Source organism: Monodon monoceros, unplaced genomic scaffold, assembly GCF_005190385.1.
Source record: "Monodon monoceros isolate NGI ecotype Baffin Bay Population unplaced genomic scaffold, NGI_Narwhal_1 Super_Scaffold_3, whole genome shotgun sequence".
In the NCBI taxonomy this organism is placed as follows: Eukaryota; Metazoa; Chordata; class Mammalia; order Artiodactyla; family Monodontidae; genus Monodon; species Monodon monoceros.
In genome coordinates this window covers 60,878,061-60,893,105 of record NW_021703780.1, presented here as the reverse complement: position 1 = coordinate 60,893,105, position 15,045 = coordinate 60,878,061, and the positions used below count along the sequence as shown (strand labels likewise).

At 51.2% G+C, this 15,045-nt stretch overlaps 1 protein-coding gene and 1 long non-coding RNA gene across 2 annotated transcripts in view; one reads left to right on the top strand and one right to left on the bottom strand.

The window, feature by feature from the left end:
• Positions 1–12,762, bottom strand: part of LOC114907948 — a 75,994-nt gene extending 63,232 nt beyond the window's left edge. Inside the window, exon 1 of the long non-coding RNA XR_003796821.1 lies at positions 12,592–12,762. This is a non-coding gene — a long non-coding RNA (uncharacterized LOC114907948). The remainder of the gene's footprint in view (positions 1–12,591) is intronic.
• Positions 12,763–13,012: 250 nt separating this feature from the next.
• Positions 13,013–14,813, top strand: TMEM158 (transmembrane protein 158). The gene has a single exon (XM_029243446.1). The coding sequence runs from the start codon at positions 13,298–13,300 to the stop codon at positions 14,171–14,173; it is 876 nt and encodes a 291-aa protein (XP_029099279.1). The 5' UTR covers positions 13,013–13,297; the 3' UTR covers positions 14,174–14,813.
• Positions 14,814–15,045: the final 232 nt, after the last annotated feature.

The window sequence follows — 15,045 nt, the reverse complement described above, 5'->3', positions numbered from 1 at the left end:
CTAGCTGGTGACACCTTCCTCCTAAGCACGGCATCCCACCCATCACTCTCATCCATCCCCTCTGGAGACAGCCAGCCCCTCCCATCTACTTGTCCCCCCAGGTCTACCCAGCATCTTCCATCACCCTCATTCCCTCTGGGACCACCCAGGACCTCCCTTTCCCACCACGGTTGTCTCAGGCTTCATGATCACTGTCCAAGAGTCAGGCAGAGAATCTGGGACAGGGCATGGAGTTTGGACCTGCACATTTAGGCCCACACAGCACGCATGATCTCATGCACAGACGGACACAGTTGCATTTTAGCAAGTCATACCCAGAAAGCATGATGTCCTAGGTAGAGTTTGCTATTCTCCGAATAAGAAATACCATGAACTTCACACTTTGCCTCGCCAGCCTGCAAGGTGCCAGACAGATGCTTCCCTGATGCTAAAGATGGTCACCACGAGCCCAAACACTCCTATGCTTAGCTTACATTTTCTGCCTGGCATCTAGAAAATACTTCATGCAAATCAGCCCTCTCAAGGAGGCTGAAGACCCTCAGGTGACATTTTAAAGCAGTTGTGCTCTAAAGTAGCTTTGAATATGAAAAGGAGAAAAAAAACCTCACAAAAAGTATTTTCAGCTCCTGTGGTTAGTTCCCAAATACCAGTACTCTAAAAATTACACAAGAATCACCTTGAGAGGTGTTTAAAAATATGGATGCCAGGTTTTCAGCCCCAGGGATTTTGATTCCACATGTCTTGTGTGAGTCCCAACACCTGTGTTACTAGGATTTTGATATGCAGCCAGGGCTGAAACCCACAGACTTGGACCATCAAAGAAAGGTGATGATCTGTACCTGAGTCTGTTGCCACCCGGGTATCACTTGCAATTGGGCAAGGATCTCTGGAAACAAGGTTCCCAGGTAGGGAAGGGTTGTATCTCCATCCAAACAGTATGCAGATTTGTCAGGAGGCAACAACTTGATCTAAAGTTTCAGTAAAGGGGTAGCTTAAGCAGGCATACCTAATCGTCCACCTATTTGAGACATAACCATTTATCTTCCTTCCTGTGGGACTTTTGATATAAGGAGAGCTTATCTGCCCACCTCGTCCCCAGCCATTTGGACATTTGAGTTTTCATTAACTGTAATGAGTAAAATTAATAATGAAGCCCGTGGTGCAGGAAAATTTATGTTTCTTGTACACGAACCTTGTCGAAACAGGTACCAGGCGTTCTAAGGAAGACCTAGGATTTATGTCAAATTCCTTATTAAAGTGTAAGAGGAGAAACAAAGTCTGTACGTTTTGTGTTTTGTCTAAAACTGTGAGGCCTCCTCACTGCTGCCTGGGTTGTTACCATGCTCAGATAAGAAGGTTACCCACTCCTGCCACTGCTCAGCCCACTTTAATTATTTTTACCCTCAGTCCCCAACATCCCTTTAAACCATTCTTCTCTGCCCAGATAGACTGTTACACCTGTCTTTGCAATTCTGGGAGAGACGCTTTGAAGTGCCTTTTCAAAATCTCTTGTTAATGATCTGGTAATTATTGTGGTGACTTTTCAATGAAGTGTGAAGTGCTCAGCTGGCTGTCAGCTAAGAGAATCCCCAAGCACCTGGAAAGAGGGACACGGGAAGGGAGAGAGCAGGGGAAACACCCTGAGCCTAGGTCTGTCCCAAAGTTACAGGGGCAGCCCCATCGGGCCAGAGAAGGGCCCTGCCTGAGGCTGGCAAGGCCACCAGGAGCTCCTGTTGGCAGATGAGAGCTCTCCGAGTCCTGGGAACAGTCTGACTATAGAACCTGGGGAAACTATATAAATGCCCCGCAAATCCCCAGCAGTACCCTAGTGGGCAATGCCACGTCCCACGGCTGGCTGCAGGGAGGAGCCACACTCCTGCACTCAGACGACAATACCGTCCTCGGTGCCCCTGCCCCAGTGGAGTGCCTCCCTTCCCTTCACAATCCACATCCATTTTAAGCCATCAGGGCTGCTGTCCAGAGAGGCCCTGCAAGAGCTATCGATGCTTTTCCTCCTGTCCTTCAGATCCCAGCAGCCAGTGGGGACCAAATGTGGTCCAGCTGTGCTGAGCACTCCCCACATCTGGAAGCCCAGTATGCGACCCATCTCCACACCTGTGCTCCCCAACATCCTGCTTCCACTTGTCAGAGTAAAAGGAGCACCCCAGGGACTGAGACAGCGTGTTGGATCTCTCACAGCCTGACGACCCCTCATAACCAAAGAGGCTGCCACACGCATCAAGGCGTCCTAACTGGCCCAAGTTCTCGCAACATCCGAGCTGGCCCTTTATCCCCCTTACCCCACAAAAGGAAGACAGTCCCAATGAAAAGGAGAAGTGCCAGCCCTGAGGACACATTTGACTGTGGAATCTTAAGGAGGCAAGGACATCATCTGGTGCAGGCCCCTCGTTTTACCAATGAGACACTGGAACTGAAGAAGGTGACGCGATGTGCTCAAGATGGAAGGCTCACCAGCCAACACCAGGGCAGGACTAGAACCAGGTGCCCTGGGGCTTCCCCACCTCCCGTGGCTTTTCCGTCAGTGCCCACCATGAGTCTGGGGTGACTTCATATTTTCACGTGCTGACTTGGCCTGGCTCCCCTTCCTCCACCAGCAGAGAGCTGTGTCCCTGGTCATCTCTGACATGCGCTTGGTACAGTGGTGATTGAGTAGAGCTGCCAGTGAGTTGACTGGTCCCTGACCTGGCTTCTGGGGCCGGACTCCAACCTCTGCTGGCCCAGCCCTGCTCCCAACACTGCTCCCCATCCTGGCACCTTCTCTGGCCTGGATACCATGGAAGCTGCCCTGGTTAGTTGCTGGAAATCATCTTTCCAAACCATGGAAAGATCTGGATCTCTTTAGTTAAGCAAATCCAGATGATGGGCAGTCTGGGATCCCCCTCTATGCTTCTCTGGAGAAAACTGGGAAGCAGATGCCCCTGGCATAAACATTTTTATGTAACGTTTTCTATCTCCAGGAATAGTACTATAATAATATGTGACAAGATGGAGCAAACACTGTTCACAAAATTCCTCTTAGGGAGAGTATTCTATGTGTTCAAAAGAAATGCTCCAAGTCAGTGGTTCTCAAAGTGTGTCCCCAGACCAGCAGCCTCAGCATCACCTGGAAATCGTCAGGGGTCTTGTTAGAGATGCAGATTCTCAGGCCCCACCCTGCATTGCTGCATCAGAACCACTAGGGTGGGCCCTCCAGGGGATTCAGGAGCAGTTAAGGTCTGGAAAGCCAATTTTGGTGGAAATCGGGAAGCTCCAGAACATGCTCCAGTGGCAAAATCCAGGGCTCAATGGCCTTGTAAGAAGGAAGGGTCTGGTTCCCTGCATGGCTCAGGTCAGGGGAGTCCCAGGATAGATTGGGAGGTAGGATCCAGGGAAGAACTGGATTGCTTTTTACAATAGAAGGGAAGGACTTCTGAGGTCCCCTGAGGAAATCTAGGGGAGAGGAGAGTGAAGACAGTGAGGCTGGGTGCTATGTGGGAAAAAGGAAGAGAGAGTGAGACCCCCATAACAGGGAGTATCTCAAGACATTGTCGGTGGGATCACAAGTCTTATGCAATGTGCCCTCTCCCTAAACTGCACAAAGCATCGGTGAAGGTTATGCAAATAACCAAAGTTCTGGGGGTTCTACACTCTGGACACCATGAGAGGAGCTAAAGTCTGCATGATGGTCTCAATGCCACACTCAGCAGAAAACTCTCTGTAAAGAGAATTGTCATGGCTGAGTACTCTTTCATAAGGAGAACATTTCTCTATTTCCTAGCCATCCCCTTACTGGGGGGCATTTTGTTGGTTTCCAATTTTTCACAATCGTAAACAACATGATAAATGTCTTGGAGCTACAAACTTTCTCTTTATTCACGATTATGACCTTGGAACACAGATTCACAAATGCTGAGCGATTCAGTTCAAATGCTAATTATATAGAGAACAGAAATTTCCCCTGAGATTGAGCAGGGGAGGGAGTGGTGCTCATTTATGAATATGATTAAGGAGAGAAAGAAGTGTCTTCTTTCTTTGAGAGAATTAGAGGGGTTCAAAGAGTAGAGCTGGCATTCTGGGGGCTGTGAGAAAAGGGAGTAGAGGGGCTTCCCAGTAAGATTAAAGCAGTGCTAAAGCTGAGGGTGTTTTGAGTGATAACAAGAGGGCTGACAGATAGCTGCTGCATGTATTTGGTTGCATGTGTCAGACACGCAACTCTAGCCTGCTTCCAGTTTCACAACTGTGCTTTTAAGCTCACAATCTGGTCAGAACAGGGGCAGTGCAGGCTTCAAGTCCTGCTAGATCAAGGGTCACAAACGATAACAACAAGCCTTAAGGCATCTCTCAGAAACTGCTATTGGTTATTCCTTCCTACTGTAAACAGGCTTTCTGTGTGCAGGGAGAGGAGAAATGGGCAGGGGGTGGAGGAAGGAGTGGGCAGAGCTGCAGACAGCTCCAGTATTCCTTCATCCCAGCCAGACATGCCAGAGGAAAGAGATGTCTTCTCTCCTCCAGCTTCATGTATCAAATCCCAAGGACGGTCTCTGATTGGCTGGCTTGGGTCACATGCTCCCTGGGCAAATCATTAGGGTTAGGTGGCTGGGGCACTATGATTGGCTAGGCCTGGGTCACATGTTCATCACTGAAACCAGGGTCCAGGTACTCTAACTGGTAGCACCACCAAAACCATATGGATTTAGGGAGCAGCAGATACCCAAGAGAAAGAAAGGTCCTTTCCTGAAGAAACAGGCAGACAAAACCAGATATTCACTATCTGTATTCCTTCATACCCCGGCAGCTACTGTTAGTCCATCACAATATTTCCCCCTTGAGCCAAGATTCAGCCTCAGAATCCTTCTGAACACAGCACTCAGGTAATGACTTCCAGCCAATCCAAGCTAGCCTACAAGATAAAAGTGATCTGCCATTTTGAGGCTTAAAACAAGATGCCAGATCACTGATGAACAAGAGACTAAAGGGAACTGGATTTAAGAAAGGTGTAAGCCACAGGGGTCAGTTCAGAACCCTAATGGGTCCCCTCTGGGAGATGCCTGCTCAGGGGACTGTAGGTGACTGCAGGTATCAGTCTCTGTGACAGTGAGATGGTTGGGCCCTGGTGGAGCATGGGACATTGTGAGACTGTCTGCCTATGGGAAGCCAAATGTGTTTCCTTTCCACTACTGTCACTGAAAAGCGAGTCGCAAGTGGGCAGCGCGGGAAATCTCTGAGCTTCACTCATTAGATTTCCACAGGAGTTTGGCTTTAAGAGAAATCTGATCCCTCCCACCTGTGTGCTCCATTGCTTAGTCAGCAGCCAGCCAGAGAGGGCGATACATGCTGGGCTAGGGTGGACAGGGCTGGAACCACAGGCCCAGTTCCAGGGTAGCACTGGGTTCTTCCATGGAGGGGCTCACAGCTCACATCTCCAAAGTGCACAGGGCAAAGCAAACTGAGGCACCATCAAAATGAAGACTGCCATTGAAGGGGACAGCCTGGATGGTGAGGACAGGGCACAGCCAGCTCTGGGTGACCCTGGTACATAGCTTCAAGCAGGCAGTCACCTGGGGATTCTCATACCATGCAAAGGACTGCAGGAGTTTGGCCAACAGCCCGGGTACCAGGAAGAAGCATGACCTGATGGCCCCAGTGGCCTCACTTGGACAGTGGGCTCCAAGTTCCTGCCTATTCCCATGGACTCCTTCAGGACTTAAGGGTGGGGTTGGTTCAGCCTGGGCTTCCACTCACATCGGGGTCTCCTGGGGCCTGACCCAGGTTCTCAGCAGAGCTGGAAGGAGAAAGGCTTAATTGCATCAGAATGGAAGCTTGCCAAGTGTGCTGACACTTTCAGCCCACGCAATCAATCCTCCATCGTGTAAATAGAGTTAGGAGTGTGATTCTGGCAATTATAAAGCCCATTATTTTCCTCTTCTTCTCTAAGTAAATTAGAAAGGCTCTTTGCTCTCACTTTGCAACTGGACCTCATTTTTAAAGTGCAGCTGTAAAAGCACTGCAACAGACTGTACTTAGAGAGGTGCCATGTTTGATGGCCAGTTGGCCATGGGTTTTGGCTTCCAGCCCTGGTTTTGCTGCCAACCAGACTGTGATCTTTGGTGAGGCCAGCAGCCATCTCTGGGCCTTGGTTTCCCCATTTATAAAACGAGGAGCTTGGACTAGGTGGCCTCTGCGATCCCTTCCAACTCTCATGGCCACAGGAATCCAAGTGTGCTTGATTACTAGGGATGGCTCCGGGTAGACAGGAATGTACACTAGCTTCTTTTAAGCCAGGAGCCATCCCTCTTTCTTTATTTTCCACATACAATGATAAACCCCTGCAGGTGCAAATACATCCATTTCCACAGCAGTGTAAGGAGAGAGGAAGAGCTGCGTGCCCATGTTTCTGGAACCCAAAGTGCTAGCCACTCTCACTGAATGCTGTTTTGCAATAAGAATCCCATTTAACCCTTAGAAGAGAGCAGCTCTTAGGCCCATTTCACAGACAAGAAAACCGAGACACGGTAAAGTAGTGCATCCAGTCTAGGTCTGCCCAGCTCCGAAGGCCATGTTCATAGTCACAACTCTCTCAAATCCCCAAATCTGGGGACTTTCATAGAGAAAGAATGGGTAGACCAAGAGGCCAACTCAACACGAAAGCAATGCCAGGCAGGACCCCTGAGTGACAGGACATGCCCAGGCAAGTGGCAGATGTCCCCCTGCATGTGGGGCCAGTAGATCCAGCAGGAAGGGGGTGCAGTGAGAAGGCATGAAAGATTTTGACAAATGTGTTCCAATGTTCCTGGCTCTCTCCAAATGGGCTCTTGCTTCCTCCGTCTCCTCCCTACGTCTGGAAACGGAACACCAACGATTTCACTTGAAGGGAGTGTTTGGTGCTGTTTTGAAGCAGCATGAAGTAAATTTTTATGATGCTGGTTACTGCTTGATGGGGAACATTTCAGCTGCCTTGGCTCTGATGACCCAGCTCTGTCTCCCATAATTGCCATACTGAAATTCTCAGAATTTACATTTATAAATGTTAAATGACATTTTAATTTTTTATAAGGTGGATACAAGAACAACAAAATAGGGCTTCCCTGGTGGCGCAGTGGTTGAGAGTCTGCCTGCCGATGCAGGGGACACGGGTTCGTGCCCCGATTCGGGAAGATCCCACACGCTGCGGAGCAGCTGGGCCCGTGAGCCATGGCCGCTGAGCCTGCGCGTCGCGCGTCCGGAGCCTGTGCTCCTCAACGGGAGAGGCCACAACAGTGAGAGGCCCGCGTACCGCAAAAAAAAAAAAAGAACAACAAAATATCATTTGCTTTAAGGGTTGTCTTTCCAAAAGAAATTACTTTAAGCAGCACCAAAGTTTTAGAAATGCACATCACCATATTACCAAAAAAAAAAGTTTTTAAAAGATAGTTTCAGTCAGTTTGCCTGACAGATGCTCACCCTGGAAATAAGTGTTTAATGGCGGTTTTTTCACAGAAACTGTTCTGCTATCCCCATCAATGGGGTTTAGTCAATACCTCTTGAATATTTCACCAAGTAACTTGTGAATACATTATCTTAGAATCCATCAACGTCATACCTGAAAGCTCTCAGGTATCTCAGGAGCTCCAGGCTGGATGTCTGCGCAGCTGAGCAGTCCCTGCTGAATCCCAGGTTCCTGACCAGCACTTACTGAGTACCAGGAGCCCTGATGGCCCTGGAGGCAGAGCAACAGGCATGGGGAATCCAGGGCTCCATCCATAAGGATGCACCAGATTGGGAAAACATCCTCCAGAATTTCAGTATTGGTGGAATTTATGAAGTGGGACTGAGTGTAGGCTAGATATAATTGGAATGCTGAAGAGATGCAGATGACCCATCCTTTGCCAACTGCCCAGACATCCTGCACCTGCTTCCTCATCATTAAAACAGGACAATAACCTCCAACTCACAAGGCTGTCGGTGATGGCAGAGACCATTTAGCAGGGCTGTGATTAAGAACACCGTTGTCAGATGAGGTTTGGATTTTGGTTCCAAGACTGTGATTCTGCATAAGTGACTTAATCCCTCGAGGCTCCGTTTACCTCATCTGTAAAATGGTCACAGTAATCTCTTTCTCAGGAGACTACGGCAGGGATGCATTTCAAGTGGTTGACACAGTGCCTGGAGCACAGTAAGTGTCTGTCAAGGGACAGTTATCATCTGGTGAAGGTACCAATGCTAGGCCAAACCCAAAAGAGGGTCTCACTTGGCAGGATTTCTCTCCCCTTCAAATTATTTCACATATGTTATCACCTGGGCACCATTTTCTTCCTCACAGTTCTCTCTTAGATACTTTCCATCTTCCTATAACAGCACAAGCTTCTTATTGCCTCAAAAAGTCTTCGCTGAAATCTTACCAGAAGCCCAGCATGACGTCTGGGTCTCTGGACAGAAAAGAAATACCAGCAGTGGCCCTGCCCACCATGCACAGAGGATATCCACAAGCAAACAATGAAAGCACCAGGCTGAATTGTCTTAGTAACAGCTTGAGCTGGCCACAGCAGCCTTGTCCCAAGGCAGCTCACGATTAATTGCCAAATGAATTGTGTGGGCTATAATTGTTGCCAGAAGTATGCGGAGGGAAATCTCCCTTCTGACCACAGTGATCAGGAAGAATAAACATCCACACCCTGGAGATCTGGATGAGCCACCCGGTGAGGTCACGAAGCAGCCTGGAAGCAGAGGGCACAGGACTGGTCAGGCTCTAATCACCTGAACACTGGGGGCCCCCAGCCCTCCCCCAGTGCCTGGTACAAAGGCCCAGCTCTTCAGCTGCTCCTGCAGTCAAGTTTCCCATCTGAGAAATGGGATTTCTCAGGGGGACTGGAATGAAAAGAATTCTTCCCCTATTTCCTAGTGCCCCCCCACCAAAACACATGCCAACCCAACTACCACAGCCTTCACCAGTGACTCTGGTATAGCTGAACCACTGGTTTCTAAGCCCCTCTTTCCTGTCCTATTTTTACGATTCTTTTGTGGTTCTTGCTTACTTCTCAGTCTACAGCGTGTGGTAATCATATCTAACAAATTACTGTACCTGTGGCACTCTGAGGTCGTTAGATGAAAGGAATTCAAATAACCCAGGGAGATCTTTTTGTTAATTATAACTTCAGTAGGCAGCATAAGGAAAAATTAGCTAACACCGGGGAAGGACACAGGAAATGAAAAGAATGAAACAACTGGGCATCATTACTAATTATTTTCTTTGAAGTCCTCATGATTGTTTTCTAACAATACAGTCCATGTAGAAGAACTTGCTATTTGTATTTTATAGACAAAACAGAGATTTATCAAAGTCTTCCATTCGTTTGATAAAAATGATAGGACTTGAGGAGATGGAAGGAGTCTCATTTGCCTTTCTTCCTTAGATAGAAGGGAAGTCTGGGCTCATCTGGGATGTTCTTCCTAGTCATTCAGCTTGCCCTGACTCATGTCCCTCAGTGCTGCTGAGTGTCAGGGTTTACGAGATCAATTCAGTCTTCCAGGCCAAACTCTGCCGCACCAGGTGGTTCCCCATGGGACCTGGCTCCTCCACCAGTCCCGGGCAGGGCAGGGCCAGGTGGGCGGCTCCTGGCCTGCAGGCTGGTAGGGGCTACGTGAGTCTTGTTGCTGTGGAACTGGCATGGCTCTGTCCATCTCAATTCCCTGACCGCTCCCCGACATCCTGCCTGCTGCGTTGGCCCAGTCTATTAAATTCACTCACTCATTCATCAGCTAGTTATTGAACCCCTACTATATGCCACACACTGTTCCATTGAACAAAACAGATAAAGCCCTGCTTTGAGGCAGCAAGCATTCCAAAGAAGGGATAGACATTAAACAAAGAAGAAAAACCTACGGTGTGACGGCTGACGATAAGTACCAGGAAGACACGGAACCATGCACAAGAGGATGGAGAGGGATGGGGATGCTGGGAATGGGTGCTGTTTTACAGGAATGGTCCGGAAAGGCCTCTCTGGGGAAGCTGACATCTTAACAGAGATCTGTGGGAAGGGAGGGAGCAAGCAAGATAGCTATCAGAAAGAATGGCATCCTAGGCAGAGGAAACAGCATGGGCAAAGGCTCTGCGTCTGGATTTGCTTGCTGTGTTCCAGGAATAGCAAGGAAGGCAGTATGCCTGGAACAGAGCCGGTGAGGGAAAGGGAAAGTGGTAGGAGATGGATCAGAGAAGGGACCAGGAGCCAGACAACTTAACCAGGTCTCTGCCTGTAGCTTGGGCAGAATTCTTAACCAGCAGGCCAACTCACTCAGTCAGCAACTGCATGTTGAGTGCCCTATGCTCCTGGCTGGACCCCAGATCCCCTCTGGGCTGAAGGGAAGAACACAAAGTGATAATGGCTATAAAAGGTAGTGGGACTTCAATTTCCTTTTTTTTTTTTTAAGTATTAGTTGCATATTTAGAGAATACAAAGATTGCAGAAAAGAATAATGATGCAGAGGCAGAGAAGTAAAGAATCAGGTAGCCGGGATTCTAATGGTTTCCTCCACTGTTTTCCAATCTTTGTCTAATGCTGTTATAATATGCTGGTTATATATATATCTTTAAAAAGAAACTCGACCAAAAGTTTTTATCAAAATGAAATTAGAATTACACCATATATTCTTTTAACTTATGCACAGACTTTGGAACCCAACCTCAGTAAGACAAGACACAACTAGTTCTTTGAAAAGCACAAACTTTCGAGTCAGTGGACACTGAACTGATATTCCGGTTTTGCCACCAGTTGCTGTGGGGCCTCAGGTGGGTTACTCACGCTCTTTGAGCCTCAGTTTTTTCACTGTAAAATAGGTATCACATCCATAGGATTGTTTTAAAGAGTAGAGATGATGTGTGTAAAACACCTGGCATGTGGAAAGTACTAAATAAATGGTGGCTATTAGCAAACAGGCAAATTTGTCCAATCAACAAACACAGCCTCTCGAGACCCTGTGCTCAAGTGCTTCTGCCATTGCTGGTAACACAGAAGTAAACAAGACCGAAAACAACGTAATTTTATCTTATCTTCCCAAATTCCAATTGCCCCTAAAGACAGCAAATCAATCTAGAACTGTGTGGTTGTCCCTCTGAACGAGGGTAAGGTTTTGGAGTCCTACACGTGCTGGAAAAGTGGGCAGAATTCAGGTTCCTAGGACGCAGGGCAACGGTGGCACAGCTTTGCAGCGAACTATTTGGCTCCCCAAGTGGCTCTGTGTCTTCTTCCTTTGCTGCTGCCTCCCTGCTGCTCAGACAAAGCCAGGAAGCTCCCACCTCTGGCTGAAACCCTAGAGAGCATCACTTACTGTCAAAGACAGTGGATTCAAAACCCACCCCTTGAAGACTGGGCCTCTCTCAGCCCTGAAGATTACCTGAGGCCCCTGTTCGTGGGCTGTTCACCAGCCACATGGCTCAGATTAAAACAGCTCTGCCATATCAGACAATAAATTCTGTTCCTGACATGCAAGTCTCAAGGGAAAACTAACTTTTAATAAAAGCACGAAAATTCACATTGTTCTCTCTGGTAGTTTGCTTCCCAGCAGAAAAGTGACGAAGGCTTAAACAAAAGGGAGTCCCATCCCCTCAAGGAAATTCATCATTTCTGTAGAAACCAAGGGTCATTCCAGACAGCCAGCTCGGGCTAGACTGATAGGAACTACATCTCATCAGCCAACGCGTGAGCACCTCTGTGAACAGATGGACAGACACTGGGTTGAGTGCACTGATCACAGCAACCCCGCAAGGCAGGTACCACTGACCCCACCGTTCAGACTGGGAAGCCAAGGCCAAGTCAGAATAATAACTTGCCCAAGTGGAAAGAAGGCAGGTAGGTTTGCGACCTATATTTTGGAGCTGTTTTTACATCTCCCTCAACCTGGTTTGACTTATTGTTAGAAACAGTGGATAACTCTGCCAGAAATGTAATCAGCCACGAAGCCTAGCAATGTAGTTCTGTTCAGGAAACGGAGCTGGTTTAGACGGAGTGCCATTTTGGCGATGGCCTGTTTCTGCTCTCTCCACCCCTTCCCTCTCAGACTCAGGAATAGCTGGTGCTCACGGAGCACACTGGCTTCAAACCACAGGGGTATTCTCTTGGAGCAGCATCAGTGAATTTTTCTTACCAAGTGTAAAAGGCCAAACTGCTAGGAAAGTGCTTTTTAAAATATAAATCTGATCTTGGCACGTTATTCTTGACAGGCCTTCCTCCACTTAATATCCTAACGGAGATGAATCTTCCCTTGAACAGACTCTACATACAAATCTTTCATAAATACGTGCTCATTGGACTTGCCAGACAGGGCCTTGCACATGAGGAGCTGTTTCCTGGGAGTGAAAGTCCCTATCAGGAAACCCCAGAGCTGCAAGGTTATGGGGCACACATTCCCACCCGACCCTCTCAACCCCAACTCCATAGAGTTCTTGGAATTTTGGGGTTTGCTTGCTGTGAGAATACCAAGTGGATCTATTGTGTTGGAGGTACATTAAAAACCCGCCAAACTCTCCGGACCTAAGAGTCACTCGTGGCCAGGAGTTCTGGTTCTGGCTCTTGGGATGGCCTGGGGAAGTCTTTCCCCCTATCTCCGCCTCAGTTTTACCTTCTGTAAAAGGAGCGAGGTCCAGGTGAGCACTAAGGTGAGACATCTCAGGCCCGCCTCAGGCGTGACAAAAGCCTCCCTCCGAGGACGCGATTCCCTCAAAGTGCCTTCGCCGCTTGGAGTTGGACTCCGGCGGTGTGGCGGGGCCGCCAGGGAGCGTCCGCAAGCTTCGCGAGCCGGACCAAGCCACCCCACCCCAAACTATCGGAAAACAGCCACAGAAGCGACCCTCCAGGCCCACGCGCAGGCCTCGGGGTCCCACCCCCGCACGCAGCCTACACCCCTCCCGGCCCGCCCGACCACGCCCCCGCTCCCGCCGTGGCGCGTGCAACCCCGCCCTCCCCGGAGTCTCCGAGCCTAGCGGGCGGAGGGCGGGGCGGGATGGGGCGAGGCGCGCGGGAGGCGGAGCCGAGTCGGGGAATCCTGCTCCCGGCGAGCGCAGGGCCCAGCAGAGCCGCCTGGCCGTCCGAGGGCTCCCGCGTCGGGGGCGGCGGGGAACCCCAGACACCAACGGGTCGGGAGGGAAACGCGCCAAGCGAGCCGCCGCCACCGCCTCCGCGCCGCCCCCGTGGGCTGAGGGGGGCCCGAAGCGTCTTCACTCCGCCCGCCGCCAGTCCCCGCGGTCCCGCCGTCCGCTCGCCGGCTCGTCTCCCGCGCGCCATGCAGCCACCGCCTGCCCTGCGCGCGTAGGCGCCCGCCACAGGCCATGCTGCCCCTGCTCGCCGCGCTGCTGGCCGCCGCCTGCCCGCTGCCGCCCGCCCGCGGCGGGGCCGCGGACGCGCCGGGCCTCCTCGGGGCGCCCCTCAACGCCTCGGTCAACGCGTCGTCTGCGGACGAGCCTGCCGCCCCGCGGCTGCTGGCCTCGGCTGCGCCCGGGGCCCCTGAGCGCCCCGGCCCGGAGGAGGAGGCGGCGGCGCCGTGCAACATCAGCGTGCAGCGACAGATGCTGAGCTCGCTGCTCGTGCGTTGGGGCCGCCCGCGGGGCTTCCAGTGCGACCTGCTCCTCTTCTCCACCAACGCGCATGGCCGCGCCTTCTTCGCCGCCGCCTTCCACCGAGTCGGGCCGCCGCTACTTATCGAGCACCTAGGGCTGGCGGCGGGCGGCGCGCAGCAGGACCTGCGCCTCTGCGTGGGCTGCGGCTGGGTGCGCGGCCGCCGCCCCGGCCGCCTCCGGCCCGCCGGCGCCACCGCCGGGACGCCCACCGCGCTGCCCGCCTACCCCGCAGCCGAGCCCCCCGGGCCGCTGTGGCTGCAGGGAGAGCCGCTGCATTTCTGCTGCCTGGACTTCAGCCTGGAGGAGCTGCAGGGCGAGCCGGGCTGGCGGCTGAACCGCAAGCCCATCGAGTCCACGCTGGTGGCCTGCTTCATGACCCTGGTCATCGTCGTGTGGAGCGTGGCCGCCCTCATCTGGCCGGTGCCCATCATCGCCGGCTTCCTGCCCAACGGCATGGAGCAGCGCCGGACCGCCGCCGCCGCCGCCGCCCCCGCCGCCGTACCCGCTGGGACCACCACCGCCGCCGCCGCCGCCGCCGCCGCCGCCGCCGCAGCCGCGGCCGTCACCTCGGGGGCGGCGACCAAGTGACCCGCCCCACTCCTCCCCTTGTCCTCCCTATGTCCGCGCTCTCGGTGCCTTTCCCGCCGGGAGACTCGGCCGGTGTGCTTCGTGCAGTAGTGACCGTTAGTTCTTCCGGGGAGGGGTCCGCAGAAGAGGCCCCAGCGTGTGGGAAAAGCCAGGTTTGTGCCGCGCTTCTGGCTCCGAAAAGCAGATGCAAGCCCTTGCCCTGCAGGGTGAGATCCGCAGCTTGGAAGACGGAGAGGAGGGAAATGGGGCCCTTTCCCCTCTTTGCGACCCCCTGCCCTCCTTCCTCCCCGCACCCACGTGCCCTATATTCATGGCAGAAAATGACCAAATCCTGTGTATTTGTTTTATATATTTAATAACTGTTTTAAATGAAAGTTTTAGTAAAAAAAATCAAATTGTTATTGCTGTAGTAAGGGAAGCTCTTTGTATCTGAACATAGTATTTGAAGTTTGTTGTTTTTTAATTTATTTAAAAGGGGGAGGAGGCATGGGAATGATTTAACACTGATATATTGTTACCGCTGAAAATGAACTTTATTAACCTTTTTCCAAGTCGATCTATCCAGTGACGTGGCCAGATGGGCGTTTCTTCTTGTACTTATGTGTTTTTTTGGCTTTTAATACAGACATTTTCCTCCAGAGATGCGTATGTGTCTTTATTTGATTCGGAAAAGGAATCCAAGAATTACAAGATGATCCCTTGAAACGTGAGGAAGGGAATCTTCAGAAAGTGAGAGAAGGGCTAACTCTGTCTCCCTTACCTGTCTGGGAGAGGCGGGAGATGGAAACCATACTACTGACCCTAATGGCAGTGTTTTTGCCTCTCACCACGCGGCCACCCCCACCCCTCAGCCTCACTGACACCCGTCAGGG

Bases quoted from the DNA above. Each gene is read 5' to 3' on its own strand.
- TMEM158 (XM_029243446.1), top strand. From the start codon at position 13,298: ATGCTGCCCCTGCTCGCCGCGCTGCTGGCCGCCGCCTGCCCGCTGCCG.